At 32.6% G+C, this 26,768-nt stretch overlaps 1 protein-coding gene across 44 annotated transcripts in view; it reads right to left on the bottom strand.

The window, feature by feature from the left end:
* RIMS1 (regulating synaptic membrane exocytosis 1) overlaps positions 1-26,768 on the bottom strand; it is a 477,491-nt gene that overhangs the window by 133,151 nt on the left and 317,572 nt on the right. For 9 of the 44 annotated variants that reach the window (XM_066253353.1, XM_066253373.1, XM_066253382.1 and 6 more), the window contains 10 exons: positions 25,802-25,914; positions 23,084-23,214; positions 22,329-22,500; positions 22,052-22,205; positions 20,914-20,985; positions 16,396-16,552; positions 15,516-15,641; positions 13,955-14,017; positions 9,214-9,303; positions 2,232-2,315 (listed from right to left, as the gene is read on the bottom strand). In XM_066253353.1, coding sequence (XP_066109450.1) covers positions 2,232-2,315; positions 9,214-9,303; positions 13,955-14,017; positions 15,516-15,641; positions 16,396-16,552; positions 20,914-20,985; positions 22,052-22,205; positions 22,329-22,500; positions 23,084-23,214; positions 25,802-25,914 — 1,162 coding nt within the window. The remainder of the gene's footprint in view (positions 1-2,231; positions 2,316-9,213; positions 9,304-13,954; positions 14,018-15,515; positions 15,642-16,395; positions 16,553-20,913; positions 20,986-22,051; positions 22,206-22,328; positions 22,501-23,083; positions 23,215-25,801; positions 25,915-26,768) is intronic. The other 35 variants (XM_066253409.1, XM_066253431.1, XM_066253435.1 and 32 more) reach the window with 5 other exon arrangements.

Genomic DNA, 26,768 nt, shown 5'->3' with positions numbered 1-26,768 from the left:
TGTTGAAATTAAATTATGCAGAAATGATACATTAAAAATTGTGTGTATGTACACACACTATGAGAAATAAGACGTCAACTAAGTGCTTTCCAACTTATTAGAGAACTCTCTTAAGCAAGTTTACTTTTTTATTATTTGTTACTTTCAAATTTATCAAGAAAAGCCTCTAATTCAGGACATCTGATTATACAAATTGTCATTGATTTTAGAATATCTTCCTAACTACCAGTAGTACATGAGGCATGCACTACCTCTAAATATAATGCTATGTTCACTTCATTTGCAAATTAGTAGAAACTTCTGAATGAGTAAATAAAGCTGATAAGAGGTGAAATGCAAGTGTTATCTTTTGCCAAGTGGTTAACAGAGTTATCTAGGAATTTAGCTTCTGCTGATGTAGAAGTCTATCTCTTGTTTTTATGGCCATATGATTTCTATACTTTTAGTAAGAATTTCCTTTATAATCTTATCTAAAAGAAATGTTTCTGATCCTAAAAAAAATTATCCTTAAAGGTATATATGCAACTTATAAAATCAAATAGCATAATTCATATGTCTTTAAATTACAATTAATTTTTAATTATTTTTCAACTCATGTATGCAAGTACTAAAAACTACTATTTGGATTTCCATTTTGATCAAACAATGCCCACATAAACTTATATTTATGTTCTTTACAAAATCTATCATATTTAATTGCCCTATACTCAAATGGTGATAAAATAAGATGAGTTCTATTGACTTTTTTTGTTTGGAATAAATTCAAAGGCTTTTCAAAATTGTCTTTTATAAAATAAAATATAAATTCCTTAATGGCCATGACATTGGCTTTTGTAAACATTGTTGTGACTGACTTTGGCCATTAGAATAATGAACACAGTAGGGGTACAATAAGTACTTGTTAAATGAATGAGTAGAAACGTGGATGGAAATTTTTATTTGATTCATACAATTATGTTATAGTCTGATTTGAAAGGACTTTAAATGTATGACATTTTTAGATTAAAGATTTTACTTTTTCTAGTCCCTTAAATTTTATCCTAAAAATCAAATAGCCGGAGAAATTACTTTTAAATCCAAAATATATACATAAAAGTGATATTAACAAATGCCTTAAAGATTTAAAACATAATAAAATAGCCCCAAAACCTTCATAAAATAGCAGTTTTTGATCTTTTCCAATGTTTGTGAAATGACTTATTAATTTGTTCTCACAGTAATTAGTGTGTCTTTCAAATTGAAATACTGAAGATATGGACTATGGATACAGAAAATAAATATTACTCTTAACTAAAATTAGATTTACTCTGCTTTATACATAATTTTTTAAACAAGAGCCCATATGCTGGCATGAGTAGTTATTCTAATTCTGAGACACCATATACGTACTATCTACAAAAAATATCACCAAGGTGTCAAATGAAGTTCTGCTTCCACCGAAAGGGAAGCATCTAAAACACCCAGCAACCCTTTGTGGCCTGTCAGGCAAAGATACTTAAGACAAAGCCTGTATTAGAAGACACCAAGCACCATAAAGCACGGGAAGTGAGTTACCTACAACTGAGAAGGATAACAAAGCAATGAAAAATAAATATTTTGGCACTTCTGATAAATCAAAATGAAGTGAATTCAAAACATGGATGCTATTTATCAAAACCTAGTTTGTAGACTGACCATAGTCCTTGACAATATTTGGTTTAAAAACACAGTCTGCATAAAATATATAAGAACCATGTGCTCCGTGCTAAATCAGACATTTTAAAATATGCCCCAAATCCAAACTTCATTAACAACAAGCTTATGCAGTAACAGAACAGGACAACAGAGATTAAATCATCAACCAATATAACAAAGAACAGACTCTGGATAGATTTTAACATATTTTAAAGCACCTGAGAATTTTATTTATTTACATATAAAGAAAACAACAGTTCAATACATTTTTAGAAACCCAGAAATCTAAAATAAATGCTCATTCTTAGAACTCTCCCACTAAAATCAACATTATTGTATTTAAACTCCACTGTTTATTTCAAGGCATACTATCCTCATTTCATCAATTCTGAGGTGCTTTATTAAAGATGGATGCACTTATTGATGGAATCACAACACATCTTGCTCAGGCTCCTGAAAGAAAGAATGTCATAACCAACATTTCCCTCTGTTATCCTTCACTGGTGGCCTACAAGACCCTTGAAGCCACTTGTCTGTGAGGAGGAGTTGACTAGTACCTGTCATTCTCCGGAGACGCATGCTGGATTTGAATCCTGGGGCTAGGAGGTCGTCTCCTATCTAGGGAGGGGGACCATCTACCCCTGTTTGCCCAATGAACAAGACAGGAAAAAACAGGACATTTAGTAACTCTTAAAATAAAAGATACACGGAACAACAGGACTGGAAAAGAACCCCAAAAGGCAAGGTGTAGATTCTTTGCTCCATAATTTATTCTTCACTTTTACAAGCCTGAAAAGACAAATTGTAACATAATATTGTAGGAAAATAACTTCTGAAAACTTTTAAGAGAGTTAAAACAATTATTGGGGAAGATGTTTGAAATCTATTGAATATAATTTTGTTTTTTTAATATGTACTTGTGTTTATATACCTGTCTATACACATATAAAGTATGCAACTTTAAATTAAAAAGATGCATCCTCAAGAATCTGGCTGGTATTTGAATAAAATAAGCTTAATAAGCCACCAGTGCTTATTTGATTCTAGGCCTTGAAATTATTGGATCTAGTGGCAAAGATAAGGTATGCCAATTTAATACACAGTGAAACAGTTTAAGTGGAAGAAATCAAAATGTTATTTAGTGTGTAAATAAAGGCAGAAAGAAATAATTTGTGGGAATGCCAGCAGTGAAGTCTTAACAAGTTTTCTTGGGGAAAACTGCAGTATTAATTACTAAAGTTTAAAAATGATGAGTAAAAACTACTGATGAACAAAAATGAGACACAGAGTTAAGGGCCAAGCTAAAATAGCATTGACTTTCAAAAGATATTTACTAATCTTCACTTGCAAAAGTAGTTCTCAATGGGTTTTTTATTTCAACATTTATAATACTACTTTTGTGATTAATAGTTAAATAAGTATTTGAAACTTGGCCCATTCATTTGTTAAACTATCTTGAGAGTCTGCCTGTGTATAACTACCCATTAGAAGCAACCAGTCAAAAAGGGATAGCGTAGGTCAGATTTTGAAAATCTTGTATATCAGATATGAACATTCTGAACAGAATAATTTCTCTGGATTCTGGCCTTCTCATATGCAACAAGGGATAACTGAATGGCCTTTAGGGACTCATCTAGCCATAAGATTTTATAATTATCCAAAGCAGATTAGTTCTAATGTTTTAAAAAGAAAGGCAGCCATTTTTTTATGCCATTATAACTTGGCTCATTGGATGTATTAGAGGCTTTGGACAAACACAGCAAAGACCTGCCAATACGTGACAGAGTATCTGAGGTCAGCGGCAATTCTGAAAGTCCCCTGGAAGTCTGATGCAAACCTGGCATGATTCAAGAAGGGCTTTACAGAAGCTGTGAAGCAAATAAAGATACTCAACAGCAGAATGTGGACAGAAGAGATAATTGAGTGGTATGTGCTCTTAAATGTGTTATATGATTATAAAATTTAAAAGTACTTTATATTAATTTTAAGTTATATAATTATTTAAAATAATTCAAATAGTCAATCCAATATAAGTACTTTAAAATATATCTTTTTACTTTACTGGCTTTTGTACTCCAAATACAATAAAGAAAATTATTTCTCAAATAAGCGAAAACAATGACAACTACAGTGTTTTCTACATTATATTCAGTTGTGTTAAACTTATGGTGTTACTTGAAAACACAAAAATAGAGATGTGTTTTTGTAAAGTAATAAATAATATTAACTCAACAGGATTATGAATAACCTTGCTTCCTGAGGCACAATTCCAGTCCTTGTGTTTTTTTTTTTAAACACAAAAGTAAAGAAAAATGCTGTAATCATGAAACATGCAGTGAAAGCTGTGGAGAAAGGTGTACACTTAAAAACAAGCAATTGTGAATGCAAGCTATTAACAAGTAATTACCGAGAAACTATTTAGCATAATACACTTATATCTGTACACTCAAAGTCCTTCTGAATATGCTGATAGGTAGTAGCAATATAACAAATCTCTTTGCTATGCTCTCATATATTTGATATGGCAGGAGCTGAATCGATTTATACCCTATTTTTTCCTAGAAAATAGCTATTAACATACATTTTAACATCATACATTTGTGACCTATAAATAGGCTAGTATATTTTATATGCTTTTAAGAGCTATGCAACTTCCTTATCTTTTCTTCCCGTCACACCAAAGAGCAGGACCTAAATCAGACCCTTCGTCCCCTGTAGTGAAGTCACACACAGAACTTCAACTTCCATTTTCATCTTAGAAATGAACATGGCAGGCTATGTTGTAGTTATTTATCGTGAGGTTGAACTAAACTGGCCCCTTCTTGGTTTCTCTTTCCAAACCAGCTTGCCTATAAGTTACATTAGTACTCTAATCTCCGGTATTCTAAATTCAAAACCAAAGAACATTTATTTGTTCGCAGTCCAGCCGTTTTCACTGGGCTCAGAAAAGAAAAAGAAAGGTGAACTTGACATCTGTTGTATTGAATCAATAGGCTGTGAGCTCCTTGCATAAGGGAACTATAGTGTTGTACTATTTTGTGTTGTGTTTAGACAGGAACATCAATAATGCATAGCACAGAGTAAGTAATCAAAAGTACTTGTAAATATTTAAGTAGATAATAAGGCAATTTAAGACTCTAGGTTTTGTGGTAATATGGGTAAGAAATAATGAAAACCTTAACTAAATAATAAGTAGTAGTGAGGCCCCACTGATGAGATAGAAACAGTTAGAGTTGGCCGGCCTTGGTAAGCAATGAAGGGCTCCTACGCTGTGGATTTCCACCCCACCTCAGCACAGATATACCTTAAAATCAATGTGTATGTTTCAGTGTATAGTTAATACACACAGTTTCATATGTACAGATCTTACAAGAGTACATATCTCTTAGCAGAAAATGGCTAGTCAGCTTCATTAAAAAAGAAATTAGATGGAAATATGGATCATTCATTCCATAAATAGCACAAATAGAAATATTTGTGATCCACTGATATTAGAAAACAATTCTGAACAAGAGAGGTAACTGATTATAACACATTTTTTTAATCATCTATTTCCATTGTTTATTTTATACATTGGGGGGGTGGAAATTAAGAAAAGTTTTATAAAAGATAATTATTGGACTTGCATTTTTGAAGAAGTAGCGTTTTTACATGGATAACAAAGGAAATGGGGTATTTTTAATATTAATGGAAAGAAAACTAGAGAGACAAAAAGTAATACAAACTATTAATAGAACCACTGAGGAAAAATTAATGGGTGTAAGAGCAACACTGGACCGAGATATGGGCTGTAAGATGACCAAAGTGAGGGTTCTGTTTTGCAGATTCTCAGAAGAACTGATAGGATTTATTGACTCCCTGAACATGGAGGAGGAGCAGAAGTATTTCCAGATGCTGTGTCTGGCTACCTGTCAAGGTTATCAAATGTGAGAAACATTTAGAATGAGGACTCATTCTGCTATTAAAGGATGATGAGGACTCATTCTGCTATTAAAGGATGTAAGGGGAGATTAGAAATTTGATTTACACTTTGATGTACAGAGGGTCTGGCAACAGTTTATAAATTTAGGCCTAATATTCAGAGGGAAGGGATGGCCTGGACAGTTACGGTGGCGTGTTGTCTGCATATGTACTGAAATAGAAACTTTGGATAGGAATTTAACTTCAGGGGCAGAATGACTGGGGCAAAAGAGAAAAATTGAGGATGGAGCTGAGAAAATACAAAGCTTTTTGAGACAGAAGAGGAAGAGATGGCTGCAGAAGTGGACTGTGTCACAGCAGAGAAAAAAGGAAATCTGTAGAGGGTACTCATGAGAGGAGAGGCATGAATGATAGAACGCTAATGTCAAATGTTACCAGATGCCGCTGGGCTGAGGAGCCACTATAACCTAGAGAGGAATTCCAGCATGTAGCAGGGGGGGAAGGAGTAGAAGTCAGGCTGCAGGATTACTGGGAGGTAAAAGACGGAGTAGTAAGTATAAACTACCCTTTGATGAGCCTTCTCGTAAGGCTACGATTTTTAGGAAAAAAAGTGAAGAAAATAAAACATTCAAGAAAAGTATTCCATAGTAGATCTAAAAATCAGTGTCTCCGAACATTTAAGCAGTGCTTTGTTTTAAAACTAAAATCTGGAACAGGAAAGGTTAATAGCAAACCTGCAACTTACTCCTTCCCAAATCAGGGAATGAAGAGGAATGAGTGACCTCAAACAGGCCTTCCTAAAGAGAAAGGGGAAGAACACGACCTAGTGAGAAGATAAAGGAGTGTCCTCACTCATTAAGGGTCTTTAGTAGGATATCACTAATCTTCCTAGATCTTTTATTGTAAACAAACCCAACATTCCTTGATGTATGGGTCATGACTGGATTGGGGAATGGGGTGATCCATGGCAATTTTGCTATTTGTGTAGTCAACAGAATATAAAATGGAGGCACGCAAAAACTGAAATGGCTTCCCGTGCAAACAGTGCTTCTACATGCATTACTCATAATTCATGTTCGCCTGGGCCAAACCACCCTAACAAGGGACAAAAGGTAGAACTGGTGGTTTAGGTTCTCCTTTACCTTGAATCATCAGTGAAGTATGGTGTTGTTGGGTATTAAGTCTGATTTGACAATTTCATCCTTTATATGAACACAAAACTTCATTTGTTTTAAAAGTTAGTGAGAATACTTCAGAAAGGGCTTTAAGTTCATATAATAGCATATAAATATGATAAATATTGATTTAAAAATGGCTTAGAATCAGCAAATTGTCTAAACTGAATAGTTCCCAAGGCCGTGGAAACAAGTTACTATCTTAAGAATATGAAATTATGTTTTAAACATATTTTCTCTAACATTTTACCACTATTTATATATTAGGCATCACACAGAAGCTCTTTGTTCACTCAAGAGAAATTAAATAACCTGGAAAACCTTCTAAGCCTCCCTCTTCCTACTGTCTGCACATCTTGCCTGGGGTTTTTAGGTGCATTCTCCAAAGAGAAAAACCACTACTGTTGATATTTTTATGTTCTGCTTCAAAGTTGCTTATAAGTGTGCACACAAAAAGGCATTTAAGGTCCTTATCCTCCAAACCAATAAGTATCTACAACTTCTATAATGTTCTTGATGAAAACTCATCTTACTTTATTTTATTTTTGGCAACAAAGTTGACCCCAATAGATTAAAAACTATTCATAATACCAATCTCTGCTCTCTTTCATTTTATAATGGTAAGTTTCTTTTTATTCAATATATACAATGAATATGTTTTCAATCACACTTTTCTTCTTCTATCAAGGGTAGGTACACTCACCCAGACTTCATGATGACTTGACCTGTATGTGAACCGGGGCCAGATTAATTTTCTACAGGTGGAGATGTTTTAAAGGTATTATCTGAAAGATTAAATTCACCAACACACAGAACTCTGTGGCTTCAGTGTCACAAGGGAACACACACTAGATAGCCTTCAGCAAGAGAACGGACATGCTGCCAGTACAGCAGCCGTAAGCCACACGGGGCTACTGAGTGAAGAAAATGCAAACTATCTCACTAATCGTTTTTAATTAATTACATGTTAAAATGATATTTCAGACACTGGGTTAAATAAAGGATTAAAATTAATTTAACTTTAATCTCAATCTGGCAATTAAAAACTCTAAATTGCACATGCAGCAATTTATCTGTTAGAGAACACGGATACAGATGGTATTTAAAATGTCCACTGACTTCAGCTATCATACCCTTGTATCAGTACTAACCAGAACCACATAAAAATATAATAACTAAAAAAAATTCTTCCTGCTACTCTTGTACAAATATTTATTTTGGGGGGTGGTAATCTCTAACAAAAGAAAATAAAACACTTTCTATTGTGATTTTTGAAGAGTTTATAGTCATTTCAACTAAAATCCTATTACAAATGTAAAGGAATACAAAATATAGTTAAATTTCATTTTTTTCTATTACAAATTTTACAAATCTGGAAGACTACAAAATAAAAAGATCTTTCATAGAATCTTACAAAGACACTAAAAATTGGCATGTACACTTGTATATATTGTTCCACTATATAAATAAACACCTTATAAATAAATGAATAGATTAAGATAAGAAAAATTGTTAAAGAAAAGCTTTAAGCAGCCTCTGAAGAAGTGGATTATATTAGCATGACTAAATGTTATTCTTCAGGATTTGTAGAGTTAGTATGCAAATTTCTACTGAATAATTTCTCATTAAAAAGAGGTAAGTATAAACAAGACTATCAATTATAACTAAGGTTACTGGAATAGAAAGTTCCATCAAAATGGAAAATTTAGCTGATCAGAATTAAGATGCAGTGTGACAATCACTGAATACATTTAATTTAAAATTATAATTATTTACTAACCAATTAAAATTTTAAAGCACAATTGCATGTGTGTACATATGCATACTATATATTTTTATTTTTTGTGTATTTGATTTTTAAGGAATCAGGAAATATATGTTGAACATACCATTTTTTGTTGTCAAAACATAATTTAGTGTAAAACTTGATCTACAGCAAAGAGAAGTTTGGCTAAAAGTAAATATAGATGTACAATAAAAATATTATATCTAAATTTATTTCTTGTTTTTAGTTTATTGAGGATGGCTGTTAAACTTAAAAATACTATATATCAGTGGAACTAATAGAAAAATGATCCTCCTCTTTATATAACTCATTAGACCTTATAACAATATCAGCATACTGAAGGCTCCCTGAGTAGTATGTAAATAAAACAACTAAACAGCAACTGAAGAGGAAAAGCAGCAGCCAGAAGCAGCTACAAATGACATCACACCATTTGCAATGACACTCATGGAAATATGTATATATGGGCATTTAGTCTTATCCACATACACATATCTCTCCACAAACATGTTTAATAAGGGAGGGGGAATGTAAACAATTAGCAAAGTGAACATGAATGAATTAAACCTGTGAGACTGACATGAAACAAAACAAAGTGACTAAAAAAAAAATCACTAGTACAAGTGACAGGAAATTAAGAAAGTCTTTATTTTATACCTTTCTCGTTCTGGTGAATGCAAACTAGTATCTGGTCTCAAGCAGTTGGTACTAGCACTCCTAGCCCTGTCAAGGGAGGGCTGCAGTTCACTAGTGCCAGTGCATTGCATCCAGTGGTAGAAGAGAAAGACAAAGAAAACAGAGAAAGGAAGACCATGTTAGAGAGTAAAGCATAAAATTATGCCCCCTTTACATAAAATGTAGAATCACTGTGATTCAGTTCATAAGGGTATGAAGGAGCTGACAGGATGACAGTGCAAATTTTTGTTTAGAAAATGAAACTAAACAAAGATTATGCTTGAATTGCTTTGCATAAATTTAAAAAAAAAAAAGAGTCTCAAGACTAAAAAATGACATTAAATCACACCTGCTTATGAAAAAACTGGATACAGAAAGCACTAAAACAAAATGCCTAGAACTTTATTACCAAGAACAGATGCCACACCAAAACAAAATGAAGGACATCAGAGGAGAAAAATTTTACAACTCCACTATTTTGGTTCACGACATTAGACAAGGGAAGTAGAAGGTAAACCTTCCACATATTCTTACCTAACCAATATATCATCAGTAAATCTCAACAGTTTTGAGTTAAAACATTCATGATGAACAGGAAAGTCCTGTCTAGTCACTGATTTGGTTAGAGTCTGTGCAGGCAGAATTGAGCTTCGCAAATCAAAACCATTCAAAAATAAAATAACATGAAATTAGTTATCATAATTAAAATCAATTGGTAAAACAAGAAATAAATGACAAAGAAGACAACTAGAATTCTGACATTTAAGTAAGATTTTATTTAGAGAAATCTTTTAGAATTCATGTTTTATAATTAAAACTATTTCTAGATACCATTAATTTAATGCTTCTCTGTATAATTAATTTCAAGGGAAAATTTCATTGTTTATGAGAATGTAAATTTGCTATTTTTATCGGCAAAGGATTAGGAATTAGTTTGTAACTGGGCCTCACTGTTAAGAGTCTGACTCTTACCTGTAAATATTCCAGTGAGAACCATTCTCTAGCAAAGGCATCTTGGGCGGTAATGTTTTATAATGCCTAACAAGATGTCTGGAACATGGCCACACAGACACACAGGGAACAGGAAAATAAGTATGAAGCAAATTTTACTAGGTTGTGAAAAAAGTAGAGGGCCTACAAAGCTATAAACACTGACGGATCTTTTGGGGTTTTTTTTTCTCAAAATAACCACAATATTTACTTGAAAATAGGATTAGAATTTTTAAAATATGGAATCATAGACATCTATTTAATTAAGATAACTCAAATTTACAATTGAATTGGTTTAACTTAATAAATATCAGCTAACTACACTATACAAATTACCTATATTAAAATTTACTATAAATTCCTGATTTAGTATTATACCTGCTTCCATGGAAATATACAACTCACAGATCACAGTAATAGCGAAATAATTTATGTAATTTTAGAATTAAAATATGACTAAGTGTCATTAGTTGACCAGTATTACAGGGATGAGTTGATCAAGGTACTCAATTAGGTCATGAAAAAAAAGAGTGAAAGATGAAGAAGTGACTTTAGTGAAGCAAGTTGTCTCATTTATAAACTTCTAGATCCAAACCCAAACATAGGTATAATCTGTCACCGGAACTGGGTGAGATGGGCATTAGATGCAAACCAGAATATGAATTCTGATATAGCAGAAAATGGCCAAACCAAGGCCAAACTTTACCTGAATTCCTTTCAAATTGATGAGGGCTTCTGAACTATCTATACTACCAAGAACAAAGAAGGTGCAGTCAATTATTTTTGATAATTTAATAATGCTTCTATCAATTGCATACTGTGAAAGACCATCGTCCATCTGGCTTACATTAAGGTGTGATAGAGAAGGAATAACACTTGCTGAGGATGCAATCAATGTCGAACACCCATTTACTCATGTTTATATTAATGGTCAAATCTTAAGGAGAACCCTTAAAGCTTCACTTTAAAAATATACTTGAGTACTACATTCAAGCATAAATTGGAGACAAATTTTATGAAACTAAGGATTCTACCTGCTTTACAGACAATAAAGGTTTCAAGTCCTAATCTTAGCCAGCTCTTTAATAAGAGGTTGCTATACAACTTTTCTAAGCCATTGATTCAAAATTGATCTTTTTTTTCAGGAACACTGCAACAGGGATCAGTACAGAATGGGAAAAGGAGTGAAAAATAGCATACAATTTACAGTATGAAGGTCTAAATTCCTGCCATGGCTTTGCCACTGATTGGCTGTTAACCGGGGTAATTCACATCAAGTGGTTAAGCCTTTTTTTGCAGGATGCTGGGAGAATTAAATGAGATAACTGGTATAAAGTATCTAAGACATAGTCAGGCAGCCACAATATTTTCTATGCAACACTACTTTCTCAGGATATATTTTATAAAAATAAATTTGATAGCTAAATAATGTGAACAATATGAATGAAAGAACATGAGAGATTTCTTTAGCTTCGACTTTAATGTGTTGTGCATATTAAATCTCCAAGGAAGGGCTTTAATTTGCAAAGTTTTCAAAATCTGTTTGACTCACAAACTTTTATTGGTGGAACATCACACAGGGCTCACTCTTAAGAACACAGGAAAAAACAGTTAGTGGAAAATGTCAAATAGACCTGATTTTGAATCCTTCCTCTGTTCCTTATCAAATTAAACTTTCTTATTATCTTTCCTTATCTGTAAAATGAGAATGGTAATATTAATATCATATATATACTGTCAGGAAATTGAGATAAAGTGTATTAAATACTTACACTATGCTTGGTACTCAATGAAAGTTATTTTCTTTGTTTACTGGAAAAGTAAATTCTCAAATATGCTAAGTGAATACAAATTAATGTTTGGGGGTTTTTGTTGGTTTTTTTTTTTGTATTTTTCTGAAGTTGGAAATGGGGAGGCAGTCAGACAGACTCCCGCATGCGCCCAACCGAGATCCACCTGGCACGCCCACCAGGGGGCGATGCTCTGCCCATCTGGGGCATCGCTCTGTTGCAACCAGAGTATTCTAGTGCCTGAGGCAGAGGCCACAGAGCCATCCTCAGCACCAGGGCCAACTTTGCTCCAATGGAGCCTTGGCTGTGGGAGGGGAAGAGAGAGACAGAGAGGAAGGAGAGGGGGAGGGGCGGAGAAGCAGATGGGTGCTTCTCCTGTGTGCCCTGGCCGGGAATCGAACCCAGGACTCCTGCACTCCAGGCCGATGCACTGAGCCATCTGGCCAGAGCTAAATTAATGTATTTTGAAGATTGCACAAAATGATTAAAATACTGCTATAACACATTAAATCTTGACATTTTACCTTTAGAAGTAGAAAATAAGGAAACTTTAAAAAGTATATTTAGCTATTCTAGTTAGACTATTGGTATGAGTGTGTAAGAAATACCCATACATTGGGTGTCAGGCCCACTAGATGTCTAATAAAGTTTTTCTGTTTTGGTTTTGAGGGGTTTTTTTAGTTAGATCAACAGGAATATGTAAAAATTTTCTGAATTTCTAAGCAAATTTTTCCTATTAAGAAACTATTTGTCAGGAAGAACAGTTGAGCACTATAAAGAATGAGTTAATTTTTATAATATTTATGATTTTATATTTTTCCTCCACAAACAGTACTAATACTTCCTCATTTTTTCCTGCGGCACTATAAGCAAACATAAGAGTAGTGATCATCAGGATTATTTTATACACATAAAAAATTAAAACAATTCTTATTAGCATGATCATGCTTGCATGAATAAGCAGATCCACATGTTCTATGTAGATACAATAAATTCTGCACTTGTCATTGCAATGCAGATATTCCAGTTATATAGCTCTTTCCTACTCTTTCCTACTTAATTCTTACTGGCCAGACTATGCAGATGAATTGTAGACGAATTATTTCTGTGCTGGCTATGCCACTTCCTTATCTTCTGTTAACTCCAAATTAATAATAAATATTTAAAGATTGAATTCTATGAGTAATCTATAAGAGGATTTAGTGTGTATATGAAATCCAAGATGTAATGAAATGAAAATAAAGTATCATGTTTTAAGCTCCGATTTAGAGAAGAATATTACATCTGCTTTCCTTCTCATCTTTAAAGGGCATCATATTACTCTGTGCCTTTATGACATAATTTGTACTGCAGTATTTCTGAACTGGGGTTAGGATGAATGATAGAAAGGTTGAGAAGTTAGCAGGTCAGATATCCTCCCTCTTTATCTAGAAGAAAACTGAACTCAGTAATTAAAATAAACTGATAAAGATTATATTAAAGGCAACCAGAATAAAAACTGTATTAGATTACAAAAGGAGATTTAAAAAAGCTAAAACAAAGCAAACACAATCACAAACACAATAACATTGCCATGCACAGAAGGTCAGACCTCTAGTGACTAGACAGGTGTGTGTGTTGGGGCTGGGGCTGCTCACAGGGAGCACTTAGAATTTTAACTGCAGAGGTTAATTCCTCTATTTCAGGAATGTGTAAACATTTCCACAGAGGCTCAACAGAGTCTGTATTTCTGAATATACACATAGAAAAGTAGTCTGCCTGCATCAGAATTAAAATATATTTGGAATCTTTTTCGAAACCTCTATGTAAACAAAACAAATTTTGAATGCTTGGGAAAATAATTTTACGTATTTGTGATATACCACTAAGAGAGAGACGGAAGAATAGTAGGATGGAAAGAGCGTCATCACACACAGTCACCATTACCAAATCCCTGTATTTACCTGGTGGTATGTAGGCATTCTGCACTTCGTCCTCGTTTTGCTCTGGGCAGCATAAGAAGCTCACTGCACAGACAGGATGGATGGTGAGTGAACAGATAAATTATGAGGCATTAAATGACATGGGATATGCCAATGATATGCCGATGAAAACATGGAAAAGGAAGAAACCAGATTTGTCTGCACTAGCATACTTGCTTGAGAGGTTAAACAAAAACATGACAGTATTTTGAAAAGTTTAAACAATAAAGTACAAATGTTATTGCCAAAGACCTAGCTGTTGCTGATTTGCTATTGTATTTCAAAGTGGTTTCACAGATTAAAACAAATCAAAAGTAAACCAAGCCTTCCCAAAATAAGACGTAAAAATATATTTCCAATTCTAGACATTAGGGTTATTTTAATAACTTTTGAAAGGCCAATAAACCTGGTTTTTCTGATACTAATGGGGGCCCTATTTTTTTTTAATTTATTTTAAGTATGATAGTTTTCTTGGTTTTTATAGGCACTGAAAATACAGTATCACGTTTTTCCTTAGCAAACCAAGAGCATATTTAATTATGATATTTTATTTTTAAATTGATACTTTTAATACATTCAAACTGATTCCATTTTATTGAATGCCCTGGGCAAGATGTCCTATTTCTCCTTCCTCACCTAAATTCATGGTGGTCCCAGTGAAAGTTGACAAAGTGGCCCTTACTCAACGCAACTCAACTCAAGCTGATCACCGTGAAATCCTAGTCCTCAGAGAAGTTCCTGTCCCTGTACCCAATATAACTTCTCTCTCTGAAGGTCATGGCATCACTTCCCACCAGTAGATAGGTAAGTAAAGCTCTACTTCAGTTCTGTGTCCTTAACTACATGACAAAAAATTCAATCAGCACTGCTATCATTTCCCTACTCCTCCCTGAAAGATTCTCCACTTCAAAAAGCCAGAAGAGAATTTTCAATACAGTGGGTACTATACAACCTTAAATCATACCCTGAGCTTGTGGTTAGTTTGAAAGGAAAGTCTGTGGGCATGTAGAACAACAGAGTTACAATGCAGATTTTTAGTCACTGTATCCAGGTATTTTTTCATAAGAAAGAATTTATCTGTTTTCTACTTTATAAACATTTTATGAAAATAAAGTTTATAAAAATTAAGTATATAAAAACATTATTGATGTTCTCACAGAAACTCTGCAATGTTGTCTTTCTCTCAGATGACCTGTATCCAAATTTTTTTATAACATAAAATACATTTTTTTATAATTAAATAAACCAAAGACTGCAATTCAAATATTTTAAAATTGATTATGTAGGCTCACTTCTATAACTTAGTATCGTATCTAAGTCAACAATAAACTGTAGAGTTGAAACAAGGTAACCATACATTTTTATATTTTTTAAAATTGCCTATATTATGACAATATAATATTAGCCAAGTTCTCCTTGAGAGAAGTTCAGTTTTGAGTAATGAATTACTTTTACTCCCTAATGTACTATGCAAAAATATCTATCATATATTAAAACAGAGCAAAGAAATGTATAATGTTGAGATTATAATTTAAACAAATACCTGTCTTGTTCAGATAAATACTGACTATCCACATCTCTGGATCTGTGATCAACTGGACTTCTAGAGGCATCATGGTGTCTGGTTGGAGAACGTGACCTTCTTGTTGGATGAATTTCATCTAAGCTCCTAAAATGATTACAGAAATTCAAATTCATCAAAGTGGATCATCTTCCCAAATCAGGCAGGCAGACTACCAGGGAAGAATTGACAGTAATTGGAAAACAACTGACATATAGAAAGGTGATGGCATCATAACCAAGTAACTGTTTTATCAGTGACTTTTAAAGGTATTTCTTCTCTATGAATGCTCTGCCTGGCTGCGTCTTCCCAACCTTCTTCTGAACCTCTATCAAAAAAGGATCATAACTTTTATCTACTTATATGATTTAAATTTTAGAAGTGTGTTTCAGGGTAAGAGGAAATAGAGCAATACATTACTTATATTTTATACACTTTCCAATCATTTAAAGTGTTTCAAAGAGACAATGCACAATTTCTTTAAAATACATTCATCTCATTCTCTTCACCACTTCTCTCCGCAGTTCTGACTCATTACCATACCATTTTTCACAGCAGGAGAGAAAAACTGCAAACTGAATACTAGACAGCTATTTAAAAACAGTGCTTGGGACAAAAACTTCTTCCACTGCTTGGGAATTTTTTGAGATTAATGAACAGAATGAGGCAGAAAACAGAATGTTAAGATTAAAAAACAAATAATTTGGGAGAAAGAGTAAAAAGAATTTTGTCAGCTAATTAAAAAAAAAAAAACTTGATTGCCCAAATCAGATTTCATTTCAGTTAGAAGCTTGTGGTAGTTTATGTTGTTATAATAAAAAAAAAATACTGTCAGGAACACTGAGCCTGTTTCGAAGCCTACCTCTGTAATGGCACATTTGGTAAACGTGAGCGCGGCCTTCCCTGATCGTCACCGCGATGAGGAGACACTGAACGTGAGCGGTGATGAGTGGTTCTTTGTTGTTCTGGCACAGTTAATGTTGTAGATTTACTTTCTCTAGCACTAGATCTATAACCTACTGGCAAGAGCACACATAAAAAATTAGTCAGTATTGTATAATGTAAATATCATATTAATGTGGAGATATCAGCCTATCTAAAGCAGCCACTGACCTATTAAGATAAATGACATGCAATCAGTATCATTAGCTTTATTCCAAAACTATTATTAAATATATATACACAGAGTGTAACATAAACATGCATAAAAACATGTCAGAGTTTGGCTTAAAGGTAACATGAAGATAACTGAATATAAATACGACAGTTGATGCCTCAGACAGTATGATGAGCTGGGATACTATTTTAATTTAAAGAATGAGTGAGTTAGTGATTTTACAGCAACATAAATCAAGCATTTGATAGGGAACTATAGTTAATATATAAAACAATGCTTAGAAATTTGGTGTCTCTTTAAATGTTACTTGAATTTTTCTTCCAATGGATAAATTATTTTAGTTGAATTTCAGATAGTTTTGCTAATAAGAAAATGAACATATCATTCTAATTTAATTGACAAAGATTAGCATATCTTTACTATTACAAATAACGGTGAATTTTGCAAACTACAGATATCATTGCAAAATTCAAATGAAAATACTGTATTGGTGAACATGACTATGACAATAGAGAGAATTCACTTTCCCAAAGAAACAATTGTTAATTCTACCCAGACTTTTAAAGTTATCCCATGAATGTCAGTAGTAACATAATTAATATGTTAACATATTTAAATTAAAAATAAATTCTAAAAGTCATTCTCTTTTGAAGGAAAAAAGGTTTATATCAATATTATCTGTGATTTTAAGATAAAACAGTAATCTCAAATCCATAGTAACAGTTAATTTAAAGTTTTTAACAGTTATTGTATACTATTAGTAAAAGTAAAATAAAAAATTCTGTACTTACAACTACATCAAATATCCATGAGCCATGAAAACACTGAATTTAATTGGACAGCTTAAACTATTATTCATTTATTTATTGATGACTCCCACTTTATTTTTAAAATATGTCATTAAACATCAGTATTAAAAGCCCACTAAAACTCTTGAACAGTTTTTTTGTGTGTGATTATAAGGTCTTTTGACTAAGATTAACGAAGAGCAAGTCTTTAAACATATCATAAAGTGCAATTTGACAATACTAAGACCAAAGATCAATCATTTTGTCACTAAAAATATCAGTACAGTAACCAAATAATATAACTATAAATGTTATAATTTCATATACTTCCCCTGTATAACACTGTATAGAAATATTTCTTTGTTCTTTAGATATTGTCTAAAAATATTAAGACTAGAAAAGAGATCAACTAAATTTACAGCTAGTGAATTGATACTGCAGTTTATTATAAAAAAGATGGCTGTTTTAAAAGTTATTTAATCCAAGATCTAAATTACTTAAACATTTTAAATAACATTTAATATCTTTTGATAACATTTGATATTAATTATACAATAATTATGCAGGTCAATATTGAAATGGGAGCACCATTTCAAAATTTCAATGAATATTCAAGGTATATAAGTAGAATTTTCAGGTTTGGTATAATTAATTACTATGAACTAACTCTTTTTAGATAGTTGCTGCTGCTAAAAGAGTTTAACCCTTTGAGTAGTGAGTTTTTTTCATGCTTGCTGACCCCTGGGAGTTTTTTTTTTCAAAAAATAAAATTAGTTCCAGATACAGTTTTATTAACTTAAAACCATGTTTGTTTGATAACCAGTTTATGCAAACAAGAAGAACATATATTTGCTTATTTTAATGTTGCCTTACACATGTACGACTGTACGCTGGATAGTCAGGGGGCAAGAGGATGTACATGAACGTTCATACTACTCAAGGGGTTAATTTTTGTCTTGGGTTCTTTGTACTTACTTAGAAATTTATGTCTTTTTTTTATCCTACCCTAATATGCATGCACAGTTCTTGTCTGTTTTTGACAAAATAATTTGTTTTCCTCTATTATGTTTACTTTATTCTTGAAAACGTGTACTCTACCTTCAGAAAAGGGTGGGAGAGAACTACTATTTTATGCATATTTCAATGTTTCAGTGGGCTCAAATTTAGAAGTTGAAGGGTTTTTCCATTCCCTGAATTTTCATAGTGCTCTGTAATGTTGAGGCTGCCGGATGTCTTCTCTCAGATGAGGCACCATGTATATGGTGTTTTTAACTCCTCTTAAGCAGATAAAATTACTTATTTTAAATAACAATAAGGCTATCATAACAATAAAGTATATAAGATGTGGTTCTGTGGGCCTTAACTACTTTCAGAACCTTAGATTCCCTCAGTGGAAAAGGTAGTAACTGCATCAAACAAGAGCATGGAACTTTGTGGTTCTAAGAAAAGCCAGGGTCTTAGAGAGAGCTTAAGGGATGGCTGGGAAAGAACACTTAAATGAGCTTTGGAACTTCTGCAGAACACATACAACCAGAGACTTGCCTGCATGCATGAGACAGGTAAAATTGTAATCTACATCTAAACAGATTTCTCTTCATATTGAATTCTAGGGTATGTATTTGTATCAATCTCTAAAAGTATGTGATAATGTGTCAATACACTTATTCATTAGTTTACTCTCTCACTTTATGTAGCTTTTTGTCCTTATGTTACCAATATTCATATTTCTTCTTTATTTAAAATATACATATAACATTGAGTTCCTTACTATATTATATTTGCCATACATAAATATCTCTAGAAGGTATTATATACTCATTTTGGATCAATAAAGAGTGCATTGTAAAATATATTTGCGTTATTTCCTTTATTAATTTATAAAGAAATCTCTGGACCATAAAATATTAATTATTATCTATGTAATTATTAGTTAGTCTATTTAAAGTTTGCCCTATATTTTAAATGCTAAATCAAAATATATATTGGAATTGATCATTTAGACACTGCTTCTATATAATAAAAACGTAATAAAAGAAGATATAGTTTGCAAACACATGATGTGGTATATTTCAGCATGAAATATAAATATATTTAGAATTCAGCATTCTTTGGTGGTATCCACTCACTAATCATCTGATTCTTATTTAAATGTGTCAATGGATTTAACACACAACCAGTTTTCTTTCAATTTCATTAATAAAAAAATTCTGTTAAATTTTGTGTTACAATTTCTGTGGATAATGTGCTAATTATTATTATTATTTTCTTAGAAACAATTACAAAGAAAATGAACACAAAATATTAAGTATTATCCACTATTATCCAAGATTACTTAAAACTCTTACTGATGGTTTGATATCCAAGAGTAACATCTAAGTATATAGAGGTGCATACCACCAGGTTTACTGTTGTTAGAAATATTTTTTACTTTAATATAGTGATTAAATACTATATTTTCTCTGAATTATAGAGGCAAAACCCCCCTAATTTTAGAGAACTCTATAATTTTCTTAGTTTTAATGAAGTTTTATGTATCTCCCCAAATTGTGAATTTAGTCACTAGTGTGGAATCTGTATATTAACTGTGCCAAAGCATTTCCCTCAAATGAAGTGTATTCTTATCTGAGAAATTACATAAATTAAGGGAACACGGGTCAACATTGTTCTAAAGAAATGCCTTTAATAACACTTGTTTACACACCCCAAGATTTTTCTCTTTAATTTATTCTTATTTTGGTATTTCCTTAATTTACTAGGAAATAAATTTTATTTTCAAAAAAATAGTATAGGACTAGCGCCAAGAAAATAGCATTAAGTACTTGGTTCTACTCACTTCCTCACAAGAGTCAGATGAAACATATAGCTTTGAACTCTACAATGTCACAAAAAATTTTAATAACTTATATACTGTCAAAAGATGTTGACTTAAAATGAATCTTGAATTTTTCTAAAGCATTTCCTTATTATAACATACATACACATTCTAGTCATAATCAGCAGTATACACATCACAAAAGCATTAGGAGTAAAGCCATGCCACATGCAGTGTTGACGCAGACATGCACCTTTCTCAGCATATTCCATGGAAGGATACATTATTTTCAGAAACCAAGGAAGGAAAACCAGAGATATAAGACATGAGAGTGGAATTTTTACTTAAGAAAATTAATGATATCCTTTCACAATGAAATTCATATTTTCACTTATTCTCACAACATTGTGAAATAATGATTTTAACTTAGCTAGCCATGCTTCTAAGGGAGACCCTAAGCTAATTAAGTGGGGATATTTAAGAATAGATGCTAGTCAATTTTAAATTTCTTTAGTGATTTGGCACACAAGTCATCACGGATAATATAATACCGATTTATCTGTGCTATATCTCCAGTTCAGTGTCCCACAGAAGTCTGGAAATTGACAATAAAAACAAGCACAGAAACACAGAGAAGCAGGGCCATGCTCTTCACCCACGCACCTGGAGGAACTACTCCAATGCCATCATCAACCTCATAGTCTGAGATGTCACTGTCACTGATTCGCTGAGATCCTGCACAACAGTAAGGCAAACAGATACCTCTGTACCTTGTTGATTTATGAGAAGGAAATGACATGGTTCTTAAAAATCCAAGCTAATTACATTACTACTCAACACTTTCGGACAAGAATCATGCAAAGTAAACAATGAGCAGATTTTGAATTTGCACCTGTTCTCCAAGGATAACATTTCCATAAAATCACAGGAGACATACAGAGGGCAGAATACTTCACAAAATAAGATTCTGATTTTCCAAACTATTCTTTAACTCAAGCATTATGCTAAAAGCCTATTATATACTGTTTTCAACCCAATTAAGTGCCCTCCTCTACATTTCAGGGAGAATGAGCTAAGTGGAAAGGTTCAAAGAGAACTTCTTGGCTGGAGCTCTACTGAGCTCATATTATTAAAAGGACATCAAGGCCCTTCATAAAATATGTATGCTTAGCCTTGAAATTAGCCATTATACTGCATTAAACATTAATATTTGAGGAAATGCTTGATCACCAGAGCACTAACATGAAATATTTAATTATATGAGGTGAACAACTTGGTTGCAGATTACCTAAGTGAAGCTTCTCTAAATTTCATTTATTAAATTAGAGATTTAGTCATAACTAAAAATGTAATGGGGTATATAAATAAAAAACAGTTTTTCCCAATAACTAAATGAATAACAACAAGCACAGTTTATATGTTTCAGAAGTTTTTATGAACAATAATACTAAAAATACCCAGGAACTATAAAGTTATGAAGAGATCACCACTTATATGTAGCAATGCATCAATAATAATGAAATTTACTTTATCAGTTAACCAATCAACAACTGAATCAGTACTGAGCAAAGAATTATAATTCAAAATTATAATTCAACTTGCAGCTCTAGAATTACTCTATTATGCTATATTTCATTGGGAAAATGTAGAAAACAGCTTTGCCAGGTCTCTATATAGATGAATAATTTTCCAATATTCTAATCTCTTAACAAACACTTGAAAAAATATATCTTGAAAGTTAATCTGTAACTAGATCATTACAACAAAATAAATCCTGGTAACTAAAAAGACCTTAACCTACTTTGTAGTTTTTTGCTAGAGCTTTCTCCGTGAATGTGTCGCCTTGGCATGAAAGGTGATGGCTGAGGCAGAGGTAGTGAAGATTCATCATGTGTCTGAAGTTTATACCAATGTGGTTCATCATCTAAAAGTGCTGTCTCCAATTCTATGAGGATCTGAAAGGGCAGTTCTCAAATCAAGTACATTTACCAAAACATAATATAAAAGGCAATCATAATGAATTCATATCACAAAAACTTCAATAAGCATTTGACTTGAATGTTTACAATATACATCACCTCTCCAAGAAATTCACTCTCTTCTTCTTGCACTCGTGGTTGATCCCACACGGTTATTTCTAACATTCGTTCTCTAAAATCTCTACGATGTACGTGTGAATAGACAAAAGTTTGGTTCCATTTTGGTTCTAGTACTTTCTTTACTGTTTTGGTCCTCCTTTTACTTTTATCACTGAAAAATAAGTATGCTTTGTCAATAAGAGAGCAAAAGCAAGGATATGCTGCCATCTACTGTAGTTACATGTACTATTGCTATTGGAATTTTTACTATTTTTAATTCATATATGTTAATATAAAAGTCTAACATAAAAAAAAGTCTAACATGACTATAGCATTTAATACCATTCTGGTCTTAACTACAATGCAAGTAGTAGTTATCATTACAGGTGCACATATGCAGAGTTATAGCCTAAAGGATATATAGATATCAAAGACTAATAGATACATAATTAAAGTGATAAAGATTTTAAAACTTGGCAGATTTTTTTTAAGTACAAGGTTTGAGGGTTTTGGTTTTCATGAGTACAGTGGTTTATTCCCACAGAGAATCATCTATTAAATTTCAAAACTCTTATAGGTATATGAATATGTCCACACTCATCAAAATGGATACATTAAATGTATGCAATTTGGGGCATACTAATTGTACTTTGAGAAAGCTTTACAAAAGGAGTAAAACTATATCCCAGAAAGAAGAGTCCATCTATTCTATTAGTAAATATTTTTGCACATTGTTTTCTAAAATTATTCACTACCTTCTGTCAGGAAGAAAATACATTTTTACATAGGGATTCCTGGGACGCCCATCTACTCTAGAAGGTAGATCTGTTGCTTGCAGTACATTTACAATCAGCTGGTGTCCCACTTTATCATACCAAAGTTTTACCTAAGAGCAATAAAGAAAGAATTATTTGTGAAAATTATGATGGATAATTAAAAATACTAAAATTATTTTTTGAATAGCTTGACGACTGTCAGAGGGGATAAGGTTGGGAGCATGGGTGAAAAAGGTGAAGGTATTAAGCATAGAAAAAAAACTTACAGACACCAATAACACTGTGTGTGGCTCGTAGGAGGGAAAGTAGGGGGAGGGGGAGGAGAAAGGGACAGATGGTGACGGAGGGAGACTTGACTTGGGTGGTGAACACACAAAGCAATAACATGATGGATTGTAGAACTGGGCACCTGAAACCTGTATAATTTTATTAACCAATGTCACTCCAGTAAATTCAATAAAAAATGTTTAAAATAGAAATAAAATTCAAAAAATTGAAATACAATTGAATGACAGGTATCATTTCTGAAAAACTATCAATTTGAAAGCATAACCATTTAGAACTTGATGTTTCTCTTCATGCATTTTAAACAGGAATTGCAACTGGCGGAATTGCAATGTTATACTCTCTTATACCATACCATGCAATGAACATAAAACTATGGATAAAAGTTTAATGGCCCTGCAAGGCTGGCTCAGTGGCAGAGCATTGGTCTGGTGTGTGGAAGTCCTGGGTTTGATTCCCGGTCAGAGTTTACAGGAAAAGCGACCATCTGCTTCTCCACCCCTTTTCCTCTCCCTTCTCTCTCTCTCTCTCTCTCTCTCTCTCTCTCTCTCTCTCTCTCTATTTTCCTCCCGCAGATATGGCTTGATTGGTTCGAGAATTTGGCCCAATGTGCTGAGGATGGCTCCATGGCCTCACCTCAGACACTAAAACAGCTTGGTTGCTGAGCAACAGAGCAACGGCCCAGATGGGCAGAGCATCCCTGGGTGGTGGGGTGGATCCTGGTTGGGAGCATGAGGAGTCTGTCTCTATGCTTCCCTGCCTCTCACTTATAAATAAGTAAATAAATAAATAATAAAGTTTTACAAAAAGACTAAGAAAAGTAGAGGCCATTGAAATAATTATCCTTGTTTTTAAAATGCTAAATTTAAGTCTTTGGTGATTATAAGTGCTTAATGATTATATTGTGGCTAAATGAGTTTTGTAATATCATATGTAGATGAAATAAAATGAGATTTGATATTAGAAGCAATATATACAAGAGGTGGAGATCAAGAGACACATTTGCTGGAGGCCTATTTTATACCAGGTACTGCTGTTTTCTGTTTGTTTTTTCTCATTTAATTTTTATAATTAACCAATTACAGGTTAATTTTCATAAGAGAAGAGGGAAAGAACAAAAGAAGATGCAATACATAAATGATGCCTTCAAACTAAGTGAAGGCAAAATAATGATATTCTACTAAGATTTTACAGTAGTTTGAGAATAGAAAATAAGATATGACACACTGAGTTTATTGTTAGATTCCAAAGAACCAGAACTTTAGTAACCAATCTGGTATTTGTGTTGGCAACAGACAATATCAACTTTAATCCTGTTTTAAAAATTTAGAAGTCAGTTTTGGATTTATGGTTAAATAACTATGAGCGTAAGTGGTTTTGAGATAGATACTGGAACATATATAAGGGTCATTATAAGCATATAAACTAATTTACCGTGGGATTGGTTTTTCAAAGTAAGGGGCAGATTAGTGATTCAAATCTGGGTCTGTAAGAATTCATAACTCTGGTCCCTGTTAATTATACAATGTGTTTTTCATAAAACCAAAATGAATTTTTAACCCTCTTAAAATATCGATGGAGTGTATGAGAGATTCACAAACATAACAAAAATAAGATGACAGGGAAGCTAAAAGAAACACAAGACTCTACAAAGCTTTCAATCTTTACTAAAAATAGAACTTAAAACCAAGAAAGGTTTATAAAATAACAGCAAGCTTATGCTTATATTCTTTAATTAAAACCAAGAGAAGAGTAGCAAAAACAGACTATAGAAATCCATATTTTACTAAGAAGCAAAAGATCAGTTAGTACTTAGAGAATAATTTAAAGCAAGATTTTCTTTTAGTTTTTATACAAACGTCTAGTATTCCTTCATAAGCTACAAAGATGTGAGTTTTCATAATTTATCCACAGTTTCCTTAGTCCAGCTTTTCCCAGATCATAGATAAGGCAACAGTGAGGAAAATTATGACTTTTTCAGAGTGCTAACAGCATCAAGAGCTTTATCAAATGTTTTAAGAAGTTAAAAATATTTGAAATTTAAATGTTTCAGTCTCCAAGCTCATAAAGTGGTTAAGTAAATGAAACATGACTTTCTAAGTTTATTATGTTTAACCAACTATTTACCTCAGACACTTTTGCAAAACAGATAAAAAAAATGGATATTTTTTTTACTTACGTTACTTATTTAATGTTCAGAACATCTGACACATTATAAGCACTCAATAATTATTTCCAAATAAATATATGAGCAAAGGAATAAATGAAAAATGCATAAAAATTAATGTATATTATGATGTTAAGTGACCAAATAAATATCACGAACTTCAAAGAAAAGCATATATTTTTTTAAGCTAGACTCAGATAGTGAGCAAATACTAATGGCCTTCAATATGTACAAAGAATACATACAGAAAGCTGTCCTGGTAAGACTTGTGGGGCATCTTTTAGAGCTCCAGGACTTGTTGGAGAAATAACAGAAATAGAAGGCCTTTCCATCTTCTGCGATTCAAAAGAACTTGAACCTGAAATGAGGGGGAAAAGTAATTTTCAGTTACATATATGTAACATATGTGTGGGAAAGAAATATTTTTATAAAAGGTTAAATGCTTGTTATTTGTATAGAACCATAATTAAATATCAACAGAGCCTATTTTCAATTGAATAGTTGTAGAAAGTTATGTTGTCTTCTTTAATTGCTTATGTTAAAAGTAATTAAAATGATATAATCAAATATGTAAATTTTGCTTCAATTTGTATGTGTTGATTTTCTACATTTTTGGAGGGCATTGTATAGTTTAGGCTCTTGCATAACTTCACATATAGGTAAAAGGCTTCATGCTTCTAAATGATAAGAAATATGGTACCTGTTAAGTCAATTATCTTGGCTAAAGGATCATCTATTATGAACTATCCTTAATCAAATTAAAATGAATGCATATGTATATAATGTAATTTATGAATACATCCAAGCCTGGACTTCATCACTGTTTTAAAATAAGATTTACCATCTATTTGTTTAGCTTTTACAACTGAATTTCTTGAAAGTCTGAGAATGCTGTCTCTAGTGATTCAGCACAGGTGACTCGCTTTACCTTCATGTACAGGAAGCTGGTTCTCCATTCAGCCACACAAAGCGGCCATACCCCCAACCCCTTTTCAAAGGAATTTTTTTTCTTCTCAAATCACTGTTTAAGGATACCCTGGCATAACCAATGTCTGTGTGATGCTGTTACTCCAGTAAGTAAAATCTTGAACTCACAGCCATTCAAAATTTAGCTTTATTAATAAATTATTATTTACAGGGCATTGCCTAATGATATGATATCCACATTTTTTTTCCTGTACATATACACTAAATCCAAATTAAGCCACATAA

The sequence above is a fragment of the Saccopteryx bilineata genome, chromosome 1, assembly GCF_036850765.1.
Source record: "Saccopteryx bilineata isolate mSacBil1 chromosome 1, mSacBil1_pri_phased_curated, whole genome shotgun sequence".
In the NCBI taxonomy this organism is placed as follows: domain Eukaryota; kingdom Metazoa; phylum Chordata; class Mammalia; order Chiroptera; family Emballonuridae; genus Saccopteryx; species Saccopteryx bilineata.
Note: the sequence above shows the minus strand (reverse complement) of the source record. Positions and strands in the feature narration are given on the sequence as shown.